This window comes from Gossypium hirsutum, chromosome A05 (assembly GCF_007990345.1).
Source record: "Gossypium hirsutum isolate 1008001.06 chromosome A05, Gossypium_hirsutum_v2.1, whole genome shotgun sequence".
Classification (NCBI taxonomy): domain Eukaryota; kingdom Viridiplantae; phylum Streptophyta; class Magnoliopsida; order Malvales; family Malvaceae; genus Gossypium; species Gossypium hirsutum.
Window position 1 is genome coordinate 110,914,562 of NC_053428.1, and position 17,498 is coordinate 110,932,059.

A 17,498-nucleotide genomic window follows, 5' to 3' on the forward strand; every position below is an offset into this window, starting at 1 on the left:
CACTCCACCTCCATCAAGGTAAATCATTCAACTCTTTTTATTTATTTATTTACTTCATGTCCGTTTTACGGTTTATGTTTAAGGTTCATAGCTGTTTCTCTTAACAATGTTGTCTTCAAAATTATAATTTAAATCCTCCGATTGAAAGTGCAACGCGTCTTACCATTATAAAGTATTTTTTTTGAAATAATCATCTCCTTATTGCTTTGTTTTTTCTTTAAAAAAATAGATAATAAAAATTAGTAAGGAATGGAACTCAAATTTGATATTAATGAAAGATTTGAAGGCAAATCTTATTGCTTTTATGTTATTAATTTAATTAATTTTGTTATATATCCTTAGTATAGCATTAAATCTTGGTTATATACTTAATTGATCCCTACATTATGTCATATTCACTATATAGGTGATAATTTTATCTTTAAAATTAAAAGGTCGTCTTGGAGTAATAGTTCAGAGTGTTTTTTCTTAAGGTCTAGGTTTAAACTTTAGTAAAATAACTTTAATTAAATTTTTAAAAGAAATAAATATTTTTATACTAATATTAATTGATTGTTAAAAATACTGACGACATCAGGGGTTGGGAGGAGCTCCGGCTCCTTGGAAAAATTTTCACTTAATCCTCTTTTTAATTTATAAATTTTTAAATTATTAATCATAATATTGCATTTTAGCCCTCAAAAATAATAAAAAATTAATTTAATCCTTTAAAATTTTAAATATATAAACTATTAAAATAATAAAATTATATTTTTATTATAGTGAAAATATTCAATTTAATTTCGGCCCAAAATTTTTTCTAATTTCATCCCTAATTAAAAGAATGTTGGGTTAACTAGTGTCAAAAGTTAGCATAAATAGTTCAAGGGTCTGATTAATGGGTAATTAATATCGACAAGCATAATCATTAAAGTGTTCTGTTGTACATTTACCCCCAAAAAAATACATCAATCACACTGATTAAGAGTATAGGGTTTAGAGGATAAAATTTAGAGTTTTGTTTTTTAATATTTATTTATAATTAATTATTACTTAATTTATATTTCAATAAAATTCTTACTACTATTTTTTATTTTATTTAATAGTGAAGTATAATATCATTATTTATTAATGGTACATGTATTTTTTGCGGAGGCAATATATCTCATAAAAAAATTACTACTCTTATTATAAGAAGAGCATCACATATATTAAATTAAGTACACATTTTAATTTATTTTTATGTATAAAAATTATATTTTTAATTAATATTAAATACTGTAATATTGTTAAATTTACTGAATTTAAAGTTGGATTATATAAAGCTAGTTATTAAATGGTAAAGACGTGAAAAGTAAAAAGATAGATATCTGTTATGGTGAATGAATGGTGAGTTTAATGTATAACCCATCCCTGTTCCTCAGTTGCCAATATAGCTAAGCTTTCCACACTCTTACACCTCCGCCATTGTTTCTTTTGTTTTGCAGCTTAAAAGATCAAAGCAATGGCACCACCTAAAAACCTTATTACCATTTTTTTACTTATTGTCTTCACTATGATCAATGTCTGTGCTGCTGGCCGAGTCGCCGCCGTATTCCGCCATAACCCAACCCAAGCCATTTCCAACACCTGTAGCAGAACTCGGTTCCCCAACTACTGTGTCAACTCACTCCTTAAGTTCCCTGACTCGTTCACTGCCAGTGAACAAGACCTGGTCCATGTTTCTTTCAACATGACCTTGCAGCACTTCAGCGACGCTCTTTATATGACGACGTCCGTTTCCAACATCAAGATGGATCCACGTGTGCGCTCCGCATTCGACGCCTGCCTCGAGCTTCTTGTAGATTCCATCGAAGCCCTCTCCCTCTCCCTCTCCGCCGTCATTCACAAAGGCGGGTCCACCCAAGACGTGATGACGTGGCTTAGCGCTGCGTTGACGAACCTTGACACGTGCGCGGAGGGCTTCGAGGGAGTGACCGGGGCGTTGAAGGATCATGTGGTGGCGAAACTGAATGACTTGTCTCAACTCGTGAGTAACTGCTTGTCGATTTTCGCCGCTACAGGCGGAGACGACTTCGCCGGTGTGTCGGTAGAGAACAGGAAGCTGCTGGCGTCGTCGCCGTCGAACGAGGAGAAATTCCCGAAATGGGTAGGGAGAATAGAGAGAAAGCTGCTCGACACTCCCTTGTCGGAAATCCAGGCTCATATAATCGTGTCGAAAGACGGAAACGGCACCGTTGAGACGATTAGTGAAGCGATTAAAAAGGCACCGGAGAATAGTAGTCGGCGGATTGTCATTTATGTGAGGGCAGGAAGGTAAATAGACGTTACAATAATTAACATCTAGTTTTACTACAACACCTTTTTGCTTTTCGTTACATTTCTCATTATAACATAACACCACGGAAATAACCTTAGTAGAATTTCTATATTCTAAAGTTGGGCTAATTTTTCCCTTAGTCCCTGTATTTTTGAACTTCTACTTTTAATTCCATTTATAAGACTTTGAATACTAAATTGTAACATATTCCAAATTTTAAAAATTCAAATATGGGTAGAATTAAAATTTTATAATTCATTACTGATTTTTTTGGGGTTGAAATTAGGGGTTTTTTTTTCAATTAATGGTTCTTTTTTCAGCTTCCACCGCTATGATTATAAACTACTTCGTATTCATGTGATTGTTTAGGTGGAGAGGCATTTATGGTGAAAACTTTTTCCCTTCTTTTTTTTTTTTGAATTAAACTGAAAAATCGAAATTATTATTTGTTTGAACAGATACGAAGAGACTAATTTGAAGGTGGGGAGGAAGAAAATGAACTTGATGTTTATTGGTGAAGGAAAGGGTAAAACAGTCATTTCAGGAGGAAAAAGTGTATTTGATAACGTCACCACTTTCCACACTGCTACTTTTGGTAAGTTACCTGCTTAACCTATTTTCTCACTCGATTATTTTGTAATTTTTTTTAATTATGAAAATTATAAAATGTTGGACTAGTTATTAGTAAACTTTTTTTTTGTCATTTAATTATAAAAAATTATAAAATAATAATTTTTTAATTTTTTTTGCTAACATAAACATAATTAAAGATTCAATATAGTTGAGTGATAAAAAATATAAAATTAAATAATTGAGTGACTAATTTATAATTTTTCATAATTAGATGACAATTTTTTTACTAATAATTCAATCACTATTTTATAATTTTTTATATAAAAAAATAATACCCTTATTTTTTTCCTACACAAATACTTTGAATTAAAAAGAACAACTTAATATCATTAACCATGCATGATATTGCCTCGTTTTTTTTTTCAGCGGCCACCGGGAGTGGTTTTATTGCAAGAGACATGACATTTGAGAATTGGGCTGGACCAACTAAGCACCAAGCAGTAGCTCTTCGTGTTGGGGCAGACCATGCCGTGGTATACAAGTGCAACATTATTGGGTACCAAGATACTTTATATGTTCATTCCAATCGTCAATTCTATCGTGAATGTGACATCTATGGCACTGTGGATTTCATTTTTGGAAATGCCGCGGTGGTACTTCAAAACTGTAGTATTTACGCTCGAAAACCCATGCCCTTTCAGAAGAACACAATCACGGCTCAAAGTCGAAAAGACCCGCATCAAAACACGGGTATTTCGATTCATGCATGTAGGATCTTACCCACGCCGGATCTCGCAGTAATGAACGGTAGCTTCCAAACGTATCTAGGGCGTCCATGGAAGCTGCATTCCAGGGTTGTGTTCATGTTATCATACATGCATGACCACATTGACCCTAGGGGATGGCTGGAATGGAATGGTTCATTTGCCTTAGATTCACTATACTATGGTGAATACATGAATTATGGAGCTGGTGCGGCAGTTGGTCAACGGGTCAAATGGCCTGGCTATAGAGTCATCACTTCAGAATCTGAAGCAAGCAATTTCACTGTTGCACAATTTATTTATGGAACATTATGGTTACCATCAACGGGGATTGCTTTCTTGGCTGGTCTCCAAGTTTAAAATTAAATTTTCTTTAACCTTTTTCCCAAAATATATTTCAGAATTTGTTTTTAGATATGGTAAGGTGTCACTGTTCCTGTTCATTTTGAAAGTCCAAACATGTTATAGGCTCTAAAAGTTACTTTCTTTTACAATTTTCCTTTTTATTATCTAATTATAAATTCTTTTGATGGGATTAGAGAAGTAAAAGTATAGCAAAACAATTCAATATACATTTAAGTTAAAGAGTCGGATTGTATTTTTCCTCCTCTTACTCAAAAAATGGACAAATAAGTCCATGTATATTAAACCAAAAAGCAAATTAATCTTTCTTTTGTTAAAAATTTCAACCATTTGCACTGTTAAAAACTAGAGTAACTGACAAAATAACCAAAAAATTACACAAAATATATCACCTATACTTCATAGTGACATACACGGAATAGTTTTAACAGAAAGAATAGATGAAAATTTTAATAGAATGATCAATTTACCCTTTAATCTAATGTACAGTTACTAATTTACCCATTTCTTAAGTAGAGGGGACAAAATGCAATTTGACTTCTACTACAGCTGCCTCCATGTCGATTAGAGAATACAAAAAGGATGCAGTTGAGTTCACACTCATTCAAATCCAAACAACATAGTTTGGAAGTCATGTGCTTCCCAAATATGGCATCATAGAGAAACTCTGAAGTAAGTGCTTGTTCTCTTTCGGCAAGCAACAAGCTACCCTCCTCAGCTGAGCAAAACTGGAAAATATTGGGTCTACTGGAATTGAGGTAAAGAAAAAGCATAAATGAAAAACAATTAAAGCTGATGAGATTTGTACTGTTATTCACATAGCTAACAACTAAAATCTCCCCAATACAGTTTGTTCTTGGATAGATTACTTAATAGACATTTCCAAGTAGTATGGTACGGTTTGAGGTCGTTCTGCATAATAGGAAATTTAGATGCACCAACAAAATAAAACAGACGATGGAAACACAAGTTCGAGCAACAATCCGAATACTACACAGAACTTATGCCAAGACCATTTAACAAAAACATGGACTCCCATCATTGTTGTGCAATAAGTATGTGATATTGAAAACGAAGATATCCAAACCCTACCTAACTAGTTGGTTTAAGAGGTCAATTCATCAAGACGCCTATCCATGATCAATGTCACTGCTTCAAAGAATGCCTCATCACTCATTCCGGGGAGCAGAGCTTCCTCCGCTTCTTTAACAATCTGCTCAATCACCGACTCCTGTTTCACTGTTTCCCTGCACATGATTCTTCCAATAGCATAGGGTGTGAGTCCTCTCTCCGCACCTTTCTTTAGAAGCATTGTGGAAATGCGAAAAGTGCGAGCACATTTGGGTGGCATGTCCCAACCATGGAACCTTAGAAGTTCAATGTCTTGTTCAGCATCCAGCGATTTAATATACTTGATGACATCTGGGGAATAAGGTTCACGAGCTTGGGGCCAGTAGAGCCAGTCAAACGTGCAATCCTCAAACTGAAGCAAAATAAAGAGCAACAACAAGGTGATGAAAATGAATGCTAAAGAATCTTTTACAATGATAGTTCATTTACCAAAACCAGGAAACAGTTGAAAAATGCAAAGTTAAACTCTTACATTCTCAGGTAAGCAGTAGCCGTGGTCAATAGGAACAAGTGAAAACCGACCTTCCTCACAATTTCTTGTGACCAGTATATTTCCAGCATGCCTATCTGCATTTGCCAACCTTATGTCCAACACAGAGATCTTCTTCACCTCATCCACTGGGAAAGCACGAGAGCCCATATCTTCACAACTTCCGACGTTGTTTACAAACATCTGCAGTGACCCAATCTTGCAATCATAATCATAACCGTTTGGATAATTAAATGCTTTATGCAAGCACTTAACCATCACAGTAGGAGGAACCCCAGCAAAGCCCTTCTCTCCACTATCAAATGAGCGAGGCCCAGTCATTGGATGGTCCAACAGGTAAGCTGCAACTTCTCTCAGTGCACCTTCACCTACACATGTGCCTTTCTTCAGCCCTTCACCATCTAGTGACAAGGGGAGGCCATGTGGGTTATTTACAGCCATTGGCTCTTCATCAGTAGGCTTGAAGACGGAGATATACTTCTGACCAGATGAATCTTGCATGAAGTAAGCTCCACCTGACCCCTCTGATGACCTGATAGGCCTGCTGCCTTGCTGTAATCCATCAAAAGTTAAGTCAATTAGTTCTTTAATAGCCATTGGCAGTTGAATCTTCGAATTAACAACAAGAGGCTCCAGAATGGAATCTCTTTGGAACAGCTTCCCTGCCAAGATCAGATGTTCCACAGAGGATGTGTCACCCAAGTACTGTCTAGCAGCATGTGGCCCCTCATTCAAACTCAATGCCTCAATAGAAACTCCAAAACCTCTTTCAATAGGAACAGCCCATACTTTAGCAGAGTTTTGAACTAGCAAGTGAATAACAGCATCACTATTTTTGCAGATATCAGTAATTAGTCTCTGATCTTCAAGCACCTCACCGTTGTATACCAGTTCTTGATCCTTGAGATTAAGAAATCCTTTTCCCTTCTTAGCAATTTGTTGCTTCACATAACCCACGTTTCTACCCCTTGGAATGTGAAACTCAAACTCCTTACCACATACAGTCCTAACAGTGATAGCCTGGAGATCTGAAAGCTTTAACACCAGATGCAATACATTCCCATCAGCAACACCATAGTCCTGGACACGAGAATCATTCTGAGCCAGTTCTCTACCTTTGAAAACTAACTTCTGCTTCCTCAGAAAAAACCCTTTTGAAGTCTGAATCCTTAGCTTCACAGAGGCAATTGAATCATACTCCATTACACGCATGGGAATGATAGACCCCCCAACAGAGAGAAAAATTAAGATTGAGTTGCTCAAAGTCTGACCATATCTATGGGCAAAATTTTCAGGGAAACAAGCAAACTCTTCAATTGCTGAGCTAAAGGCTACACTGGCGATCGACATTGTATTTGTCTACCCTGTAGAAAATGTTAAGAAACTAGAACTTCTAAAAACCAATTCCACTAAAATCCTTCAACAAAAAAGTGGGAAAATTCAAAAAGAGAAAAAGAACCTTTAGGCAGAAACAGTTAATGGTCATAGTAAGGTTCCCAGAAACCTAGTTTTCTCCAAGGATAAAAAAGAGCCTAGAATCCATTTTCACTCCCAGGTTTCCTTGGAACATCAAGAAAGTCCAGGACCTTACAGCAATTTCAAGTTCAAACTTCCTTGAATGCATCAGACAATGACGTAATCAGACACCAGAAAAAGCATGAGGCGGCATTTGATTACTGATAAACAAGACGAAAGTAAAAACACTGACAAACCTCCGAAGGAAAATTCAAAAAGAAAAGAAAATTTTAGGCGGAAACAGTAAGAGCTTCACATAAATCCTAGTTTTCTCCGAGGATAAAGAAGAGCTTAGGATCCATTCTCACTCCACAGGTTTCCTTGAAATATAAAGAAAGTCCAAACCCCCTACAATAATACATCAAATACTAATCACACAACAGGAAAAAAGCATCAGACGGTAATAAGTTGTAAGAAAACTCTAGAAACTAGAGAATAAAAACATTACTTTAGTTCAAAAGAAATCAAAGAAGATTCCTTTTCCACCAGAAACGACAACCTTGATTCCTTCATTTCTTCATATATATATATAAATTATTCAGATCTTATTAGAGAGAGAGAGAGAGAGAAAGAAACTACTAACAAAAAATCAGATACACTATTACACACAACCTAATTATACCAAAAAAAATTCTTATATTTTATTAATAACTCTCGCTCATAGTTCTCAGTAACCAAAGGGAAAATATCTACAACATATAAACTTGAACAACAAAATTACGAATATTATGATATTTCAAAACCTTCTATCCGATCCGATCTCCTTTTTAACCCCAGCAACGTGTAAATCTTTAAGCAAAACTATTTTTAAACATATTAAAGAAGTTCAAATAAAGCAATAAAAATAACCAAAAACGAAGAAGATAAAACACAGAATTTTTTTTTACCAAAACGAAGCTGAATCTAAGAATGCGAAATAAAATAGGAAAATTTTAAAACGATGATCGAAACCGTACCTGAAGAAAACAAAACCAAAAGACTAGGAAAAAAAAATTCAGGTGCAGAAATGGAAAATTCGAAATGCAAGAAAAAGGAATACGTTGTCGCAGGTTTCTTTCTTTGTTGAATTTTAGAGATTTTCTTCAAATATTAGCATGAAAAATGGTTTTAAGAAAATGGATTTCTTCTATTATTTTTTTTGTCTCACTCTGAGAAACAGAGAGAGAGTGAAGGTCTAGAGAGAGTACAAGCTTATTAAATGAAGGGGGTATTTATAGTGTCGGATCACGCAAGATTCGGAGGGGTTTACCGGTTAATTACAAATATTATCTGTACGCAAAAAGACTGAATTGCCCTTCTTGGAATATATGATATACACATACATGCTTCCGCCATTTTAATAAATGATTTCTCCGAAACTACTAAAAGACCGTTGACGAGTACTTAAAACGTAAATGTAATGCAAATTTTAATTTAGTTTTTTTAAAATATGTAATTATTTTAAATAATTGGAATTTCTTAAATTTTTTTTTATAAAAAGGAAGGTAACAAAAGAGATTAAGTGCTATATATCTCTTTTATTTTGAAAGGCATTCAGTAATATCACATCTCCGATAAATTTAAAATATGATAATCATATAATCAATTAGATGCATGTAAGTTATCCACATATATGATATTATTTTGACATTTTCTTGATTGAAATAATATAAAGTTGTTACGTTTTACTAATCTAAAATAGTCCTCATTTTATGATAAATTCTCTGAATACTCTTTAAGTGGGAATTATAAGAGAATATATCATTTTATACTTACTAAACGAAAAAATGTCATAATTTTTTTTTCAAATTAGTATTCTATTTAAATGTTTAAGATAACATATTAATCTATCATCTTATGGGCAGTACATTTTTATTACCCTAAAATAAATTTTTTTCTTGCCTCTTAAGAAAGAAGAATTCCAAATTCTTAACACGTGAAGGGCATTTTTGTAGATATACTTCTTTCGGGATCTTGTGTTAAAGCTATTATGTGTCTTCGTGTCACTCGACCAATAGATTGCTTCCACGTCAAAACCAGCTTAGAGTGGCAAAAGTTCAAATGAAATTTAAAAACAAAATGATATTACTACAAAAGAAAATTTGTCCCAGATTTATAAATTGATAAAAATTTAGAAAGAGAAATGAATTCCAAAGTACTTATTATTATTATTATTATTTTTCGAATAAACAAAACTAGACTCTCGAAGAGATGATATATAAACATGGAAGTTTACCTCACAAGCTCCTGTCAATGAATTCCCATATCCTCTCTTCCATGTAAATCCGGTCCCTGTGACGGCGTGGCATGTGGCGTTCATCTGGAAATATCAGTAACTCATACGGTTTGCCAGCTGCCACAAGTGCGTTAACGAGCCTTGCAGTGTGCCTAAAATGTACATTTTCGTCGATCATGCCATGGACCAACAGCAGTCTTCCTTTCATCTTGTTAACATGGTGCATCACGGAGCCATACTCGAAACTTTCAGCACCCTCGGAAGGGAATCCCATGTACTTCTCGGTGTAAAATGTGTCGTAGCCATCCCATGATGTAACGGGTGCACCGGAAATGGCGCATCGGAAAACATCAGGGAACCTGGCCAACACCATGGCTGAGAGATAGCCGCCATAGCTCCAACTGTATAACCCGATATGAGCAGGCTTTGCTAGCCCTTTTTTAATTAGCCATTCAGCACCGGTGAGCTGATCCTCAGCATCGACACGGCCAATGTTGCCTTTGAGATAGCCTTCAAACTTCAGTCCACGTCTAGCTGTTCCTCTATTATCTAACTGCATACAGAATATTTCAGGTCGGGGGAACTAAAGAGATGCATAAGATGTCTGAAAAAGCTGCTGACACAGATTAGACATTGGTAAAAGTACCATCGAAGCCCGGATTGCATTTTGGCTCTACTAAAAAAATAGGTAAATTAATCTTTATACGTTAGATCAAAATGTAAACTAGTCCTTTTATTAAAAATTTCATCCATTTTTACTATTAAAAACTAATTCATGTACGTCAGCTTGAGGTACACGTGGCACACTACATGTCACTATCTGAAAGTATAATAGCTAAATTCTGAAAGTATGAACAAAACAGATGGCTTAAGGAATTTAGGAATCACTAGTCCCTTCCCCTACCAATCGTTTTATTGGAGGATCAGAGCCTGTTTTTCAGTCATATACCCTAACTAGAACGATAGTGTATCATGAACTAAACTTAAGGGAAAAGAAAGTTGTGAATGCGGGAAACACAAACCTTCCAAACCAAAATGCCTTTGCTTCGCAAATATTGCGCTCGCATGTCAACTGTATTTATCCAAGAATCATAAACAAGCTGAACACCAGGACCACCATACACACTGATCAAGGTTTTGTACGGTGGGGGTCCAAATCTTGTTGCATCAGGCTTATATAAAGCCCCATATAGTCTGGTACCATCATTTGCCTGTATGTGAACTATCTCTGGAGGCTCAAGTTGAAGTCTTTCAAGCCCGGGAATTGTTGATGGCGGCTCATAAATAGACATTATTACACTTCCATCTATCAAGTTGCATAGTGAAACCCTAGGGGAGAATCAAGAGAATCATAAATATCAACAAATTTCCGCATGTGGTGAGCAAGCATAACCACATGTTTTCCCTTGCCATGAGTCAATCTGACAGGAGCTTGCAAAGTTGAATTCTCATCTGGGCATAGCTTAGCACAGTAAAGGTGAGATTCTAAGGGTCCATCAAGAGTTCCAGTGAAATATACAAGCCCTGCAGCCTCATTTATACCAGCAATTTGCTCAACCATCCAATCGCCCCTTGTAATGGGCCCTAAGCATGTCCCATTAGCATCATGCAGATAAAGATGTCTGAATCCGGTTTTTTCACTTGCCCAGATGAACCCCGCAGAATATCTGCTGACTCCTTTATCCAGGGGTGTAAAGCAATCATGTAAATTAATCCAAGGTTTTAGTTCTTCGACCATTACAACATCCTTTTTGCCTGTCTTGATATCAAACTTAAGGATCTTTAGTTTGGTTTGAGACCTATTTACGACTTGTGCTGTGAGAACATTTGCATGCATCCAATTTACTCTAGCCAAATATTCATCATCATAGTTGGGTCCTCCACATAGAAGATCCATCCAGGTAACAGGGCCACCAGTGGTGGACACCACCCCAAGCCGAACCTTGACATTTGAAGCTCCTGCAAAAGGATATGCATGGTCTTCTTGTGCCTCTGGACCAACTGAGATTTTACCTTGGTGCATAATTCTAAAAAGAGGTATCTCAGAATAATCAACCTCTGTAAATGCAATGAATTTGCCATCAAGTGACCACCAATACCCAGTTTTTCTATCCATCTCTTCCTGCAAGCAATCAAATTCCCCAAATATGAAGGAGAGAAATCTATATGCACGATACAGCAATTAAATAGGGGAAAAATTGAAGTTTGGCATCATTGTAGATTTATGGCATTGGATGTACACCTTGCAAAGAACTGTAACTTCTATTTGCTCTCAAAAGCAGTAATCAGTTCCAAATCCATACAAACCAGTGACTAATTTATATAAATATGTGAACAAAAGTAAGGAAATTGAAAGAAATTCTCACCTGAGCTATATATTCAGCAAGTCCATGAGTCTGCAATTCATTAAAAATAATGTCATATTCAAGACATGGGGGTAAAAATCTAATTTGCCACACACACAGTATATTGAAACCAGGTAAAAATCAAACAGTTAGAGCCTATTGCATTTGATATTATTCATTCAATAATTTTTATAAAAGGCAGGAAAAGTTGCCCTATGATTTCTACATTGTATGATGCAGTTAATGGCACTGAAAGCCCTGTAGATTGCATCATTAAATTAAATATGTACATACTATCTTCTACACCAACCTCCCCCCCCCCCTTCATAGACAGGGCCAGAAAAGGAGAAAAGAAAAGAAAACTCATAAACATATGAACATCCAGAGAAGTGAACGATTACTGGTGATATAAACTTACCACAGTGTTCCCATTGGCACCATATGTTAATTGTCTTTGTTCATTGTACAAAAGATTTAGAACGTGTAGCTCATAATCTCTTATGTAAGCAAGCATGGTACCATCTGGCGAAAGATGTGGATCAATTATTGGTGATGATGACGTGCTCGGAAGCTTGAGCACTGGTTTTGAACCAGAAAAATCTTGGAAATAGATCTGCCCATAGAAAGGAAAGCAAATTATCAGGGAAAACAAAATCCTTAAATTGCATGCAAGAGTTGATAAAAGAAATGTACACACACACAGAAGTAGCATAAAAGATAACAGTGCAAAGAGATAAAAAGTGGTGACAGGTTGGCATGAAATAATCACATTGGTGAGAAAAAATGTTATTGACCAGCTAATTCACACAACAGGGAGTTGTTGTTATAAAGGAATCTACTGTGCTGCGAACTCTTAACAGCAATAGCAACATCATGTTGACATCACTAATCCAGAATGCAACTTCACAAATTGGCAAATTGTGGTCAATGAAGTATCAAGAGAAAGGATCAACCATACAAACTCCGCCAGTTCAGATTAAACATAAATAAAAGAACACACTTCTTTCACTTAAATCTATATATTATTGCTCCTAGAAACATGCCCTGATGTCCCCAATTAAAAAAAAACACTTAAAAGTCATTGGTTCAACACTTTAGTATTTTGAGTATATTTTAGATTATAACAAAACTTATCAACAAAGATAAGTAGAACATGGAAAGCCCCAATGCTTAAGATTTAGGGAAAGTAGCATATGTAGACAACAGTAACACATACAGAACATCATGCGTGGACTAAATAAGCCATTATTAACAGTATATTCAAATTAACAGATGAGATCGTTCCACATACCCCGCCAGGTAAAGGCACCATAATAGTTTTCTTCTTTGAGATAGTCTTCACCCATTCATAACGTGTGACACCCAGCCCACGCTCCCTGGACCTCTCCCTCCTCAACTTCTCTTCTGGTGATATATTACTCTCGTCAAGTCCACCATCCGGGGGAGAGAAGAATAAATCTTGCTTGACAGCATTGAGGTCAAAAGCAAAAACCTATCTACTCAAAGTTTCTTCAGGACTAAATAAATATGCTATCAAACTATCATCTGGACTAAAACTAACAGATGTAGGTGCTACATATCCAGGTAATGGTGATTGAACTATATCTTTAACAGGGAAAATATCATAATGGTCAAGGGTTTGCGTAGCAGGGCTGTCAGTCACGGGCATATCGTGCAGGGATAGTGATCTTGATCGTTTCAAATTCGTCTTCTTTTCCTTACTCTCGTCAACAGATTGCATTACAAATTGAACTCCTATTGATTCCAATCACAACAGAACATGAACCTTTATGCAAAGATAAAAAAAAGAAACTATTTAAGAAATGAAGTAAAATCATCAACACGAATTCAAGATAGCAAAGTTCCTTCCAATTCAACAATTAAGCTAATTGAGTTCAAGTTATTCTAAAATCTTCTTTCAATTTGATAAAAGTTTGCAAATAACACATTCTGAAAATTGAATTCGTTATTTTATCAAAACCAGAAACGGCCTCATTTCAAAATTCATTTCCATAGTTTTCTCGGCAACCAAACAAGAATTAATTTTGAAAAAAAAAACAATTAAGAAAGCCATTACCTGCGGTGGATCCGATCACAGTCTACTGAACTGCACCGAATCCACACTTTTTCCGTGAAAACTAAATCTTCCTTTCCTTTTCACTTTAACCATAAAACCAATCTCAAATTAAAAAGCAACATGGAAAAAAAAGTTGACTTTTTTTCTTTTTCCAGAAAGAATAAGATTGGAATATTACCTGCAAAATAAGCGGAACTGATGATCGGCCATAAAAAATAATTGTTTTCCCTAAATTAAAGCAAATTTAGATTAAGATTGAAAGAAGGTAAAGGAATTAATGGAGTTGGATTGAGTGGGGATTTGAATGAGCAATTGTAATTGGCAGGCAAAGATCTAATGAAGTAAGAGCGTTGGACTTTATAAATTGAAATGTGCATTCAATGATAAAATAGCTGATAAGATAAAGTCAAGAATGCAATCACTATTTAATTAATTAAATTTAAAACCCAGGTTTAGGGTTGTTGTATTAATCATTCAGCATTGGAAATTTTTGTACACTTTTGATTATGTAATCACGCGCCAACTTTTGCGCGTTAAGAGGTAAACGGACAAACATTGGAAGTTCATTTTAATAAAAATTTAATTTTTCTTTTTCTTTAAAAAAAAAGAGTGTACGTCTAAATTTGGTCTAAACACTAGCTTTAAAGTAGATATTTATAAAATATTATGATACCTACTCGAGCTAGACACATGGCATTTCTAGAGTGCACTAGAGGATGCTTGAGTACAGTCCTTCATCTCTTGTCTGCTAAATTAGCCACCCAACATGAGACTATTCGTTATTAGAGGAAATGTCCCCTTTCATCGAGCTTCCCACTTACCATAGTCTGGCCACCCGCTTCTTAATATAAAAGCACTCTCTTCAAAGATCATTAGGACTCACCTGAATATAACAACTTTGTATTGCTTCAAAAAAGAACAATAAAATGGACCTCATCGTGCATATCCTTCACATACTTCATGATAGCAACTTCTTTGTAACAACTTATCACATCACCACTACCAGATAAGATGACCATCCCTTATAAATATCCTTCAGGATGACGAAATAAGGATTTTTTTTCCCCATTAGCAACCTTGAGCACTTATTCCCTGGCTTCCCTCCTTACATTCACAGCAACCTTTTTTCTCTTCTTATACTTCTTCGACTCTCTACCTGTTTAGGTGAATCAATCCCCTTTGCGTCACCACCCTCTCCTCCTTATCTCCTCCATCGTTAAAACTTGTATCAACAAAGGTTATTAGAAAAAAAAAGTGATTATGAAAATTTTATTATTTATCATTTAGTTTTGATGTATAAAATGAATGTATTGGAACAACTAAAAGGAACGCCAATATGGCAGAAAAAGCACCATAAATGTCTCTGCGTTAGGAGTTAAATTTCATTTTACCTCTTTACTCAAAAAATGGGTAAATTAGTCCCTATACGTTAAATCAAAAAGCAAATTGACCATTTCTATTAAAAATTTTACCCATTTTTATTGTTAAAAATTGACATGGCCGACAAAATAACCAAATAGTTATACTTGGCGTGCCATGTGTACTTTATGTAGACGTATACTAGTTTTTAATAGTAAAAATAAATATAATTTTTAATAGAAGGATCAATCAATTTGCTCTTTGATCTAACATATAAGGACTAATTTACTTATTTTTTAATAGAGGAAACAAAACACAATATGACTCATAGTATAAAGACTTCCATGATACTTTTACCAAAAAGTACTCAACTTAAATATCTAGGTTAAACATATTCAAATATCAATGATTTTATATCTATAACTATATATTAAACAACAAACATAACATTGACATGTTGCTGGTTTTTTTATTTTTAAATGTTTTTAGGTTTGGGTGGAAGAAAACTAAGAGAGAGAGAAAAGCCTAATTATCCGTTAATCTCTTTATTTTTAATTTTAAAAAAATTAGTCATTCTATTTAATTTTAATTTAAAAATATAGTCTACCTACTCTAATTTAAATTTTATTTATTTTACAACTTACTTAAAATTTATTATTGATTTCTATTTTAAACCAAACATTTTAAAATTAAAATGTCGAATATTCAAAATCAGCGAAGGTTCAATAGAATTGTTACCAATTGGATTTTAGTTTTTAAATTAGTCAAATAGAGAGACTAAATTCCTCAAATTAAAACCTAAAAGACTAAATTTTAAAAGTTTAAAGAGTACAAAGACGACATAATTAAACGGAAAAGAGAAAAAAAAAGGGAAAAAATTTGATAAAAAATGTATATTGGTGTTTTTTTTATCTATACTATTATATTATTATTACTATAAATTTATATGTGTTATAAAATTATCAAATAAAAGAACACTAAAAAGTAAATAACATTTTTCTCTAAGCCAAAGGTGTCTCAAAGGTGTTCAATGAAATTCCCAATAGGGTAGAAACAAAGCTTCTTCTCAGTGTTTGGAGTTAGGGATTAGGTTAAGAGAATCGTCCCTGTGCATAGTAGCTGGCTTTTGGCACGCGGGAGTTCTCTTAGTTATTTGTTGTTTCTTCTTGATTTGAGGGGGTTTGGCTTGATTTTCTTAATTTTCTGGTTGATTTTGTGTTATTTGTTGTTTCTTGGCTTTGATTTTGTGTTATGTCCTCTTCACAAGCTTTGGATTGAAGGAAGCTTTTTTATTCATCTTCTGAGCAAAGTTTGGAGTTTTTTTTTTCCTCCAAAAGTCCATGGTGGTTCTATTACTTTCAAACCTCCGAGTGAGGTGTTTGATGAAAGGATTTAGAGGTGGCAACACTCGTTGGCTTAATTTCTTGGATGACTTCCCAATTTTGGTTCTCTGCAGAAGTGGGTTGATATGCTTTGGAGTAAACAGGAGGCTGTTGAAGTCAAGATGGTAGGAGAAAATTTGTTTATTTTTCAATTTTCTTCTTCTATTGCTCGAGATTAGGTTCTGGATCATAGCTCTTGGCACATCCAGAACAAGTTGATGGTGCTGAGGAAGTGGGAGCCTAATCTCTAGAGATTGGATTTTTTCCTCAATAGTATACCGATTTGGGTTCAGTTAAGTCGAGTCCCTTTAGAGCTTTTTACTCAAAAGGGGCTTAGCTACATTACAAGTGTGCTTGGTGCTCTCCTTTACATGAATAATATCACAACTTTGCAACAACGTCTTACTTATACACAAGTGTGTGTTGAGCTTTCTGTTGATTAATTTTGAACTCTTTTTTATTAATGTTGAATTGCGTGATGGTTCTTTTGTTTCTATTGGAGTTAAAGTACCATGGCTGTCGATGCGTTGTTTACAGTGTCGATCTTTTAGTCATTCTGGAAAGCACTATTCTAAGAAGAATGAGGTGAAATTTTAGAGGGTTAAGTAAGATGGTGTAAGCACTACTCAAATTTCTGTTACTGAAAAATCTGCTGCGGTTCGAAATGAGAGTGCTCCTGATGGTGGTGCAATTTTGATTTCAACTTTTGAAGTCTCCTCTAAGGGTAAAGCCATGGTTTTGGATATTTCCCTTACTCTTAAACCAAATCATATTTTTCTTGGGGGATCTAGTAATAGATTTAAAGCTTTGAGTGTTTAGCTTGTGGATTCTAATGATGTTGTTGCTGATGATATTCTGAGCAAGATGTTGTTGATTATGATAATGAAACTGAACAACTTGAGTTTTCTTCTTAGAAGCCCAGGTTAGCCTTGTTGGCAGTAGCTCCTCTTGTGAGATCTTTGATGGCTACAAAGCAAGAGAACCT

General features: G+C 34.9%; 3 protein-coding genes across 9 annotated transcripts; 1 reads left to right on the forward strand and 2 right to left on the reverse strand.

Annotated features, from left to right (window-relative positions):
* The first annotated feature begins 1,340 nt into the window (after positions 1-1,340).
* LOC107904241 (probable pectinesterase/pectinesterase inhibitor 34) lies at positions 1,341-4,027 on the forward strand. The gene is made up of 3 exons (XM_016830551.2): positions 1,341-2,295; positions 2,758-2,894; positions 3,299-4,027. Exons 1-3 carry the CDS (start codon positions 1,484-1,486, stop codon positions 3,994-3,996), a joined length of 1,647 nt encoding a protein of 548 aa, XP_016686040.2. The 5' UTR covers positions 1,341-1,483; the 3' UTR covers positions 3,997-4,027.
* LOC107904240 (phosphatidylinositol 4-kinase gamma 3) lies at positions 4,021-8,318 on the reverse strand. 7 transcript variants are annotated; one of them, XM_016830548.2, is made up of 5 exons: positions 8,092-8,318; positions 7,080-7,233; positions 5,603-6,984; positions 5,092-5,482; positions 4,021-4,746 (listed from the first exon to the last, which is right to left on the reverse strand). In XM_016830548.2, the coding sequence occupies exons 3-4, from the start codon at positions 6,968-6,970 to the stop codon at positions 5,105-5,107; spliced, it is 1,746 nt and encodes a 581-aa protein (XP_016686037.2). In that variant the 5' UTR covers positions 6,971-6,984; positions 7,080-7,233; positions 8,092-8,318; the 3' UTR covers positions 4,021-4,746; positions 5,092-5,104. The 7 variants fall into 7 exon arrangements, with proteins under 7 accessions (XP_016686037.2, XP_016686038.2, XP_016686039.2 ...); XM_016830544.2 differs by lacking the exon at positions 4,021-4,746 and adding an exon at positions 7,392-7,483 and having other exon boundaries at positions 4,793-5,482; positions 7,080-7,296; positions 8,092-8,317; XM_016830545.2 differs by lacking the exon at positions 4,021-4,746 and adding an exon at positions 7,333-7,483 and having other exon boundaries at positions 4,793-5,482; positions 8,092-8,317.
* Positions 8,319-9,199: 881 nt separating this feature from the next.
* LOC107904239 (dipeptidyl aminopeptidase 4-like) lies at positions 9,200-14,181 on the reverse strand. Its single transcript, XM_041114642.1, is given in 8 exon segments — positions 9,200-9,903; positions 10,373-10,686; positions 10,689-11,472; positions 11,717-11,746; positions 12,114-12,308; positions 12,987-13,450; positions 13,773-13,855; positions 13,951-14,181. Coding segments are annotated over 6 exon segments (1,896 nt in total). The 5' UTR covers positions 13,008-13,450; positions 13,773-13,855; positions 13,951-14,181; the 3' UTR covers positions 9,200-9,351.
* Between the last annotated feature and the right edge of the window lie 3,317 nt (positions 14,182-17,498).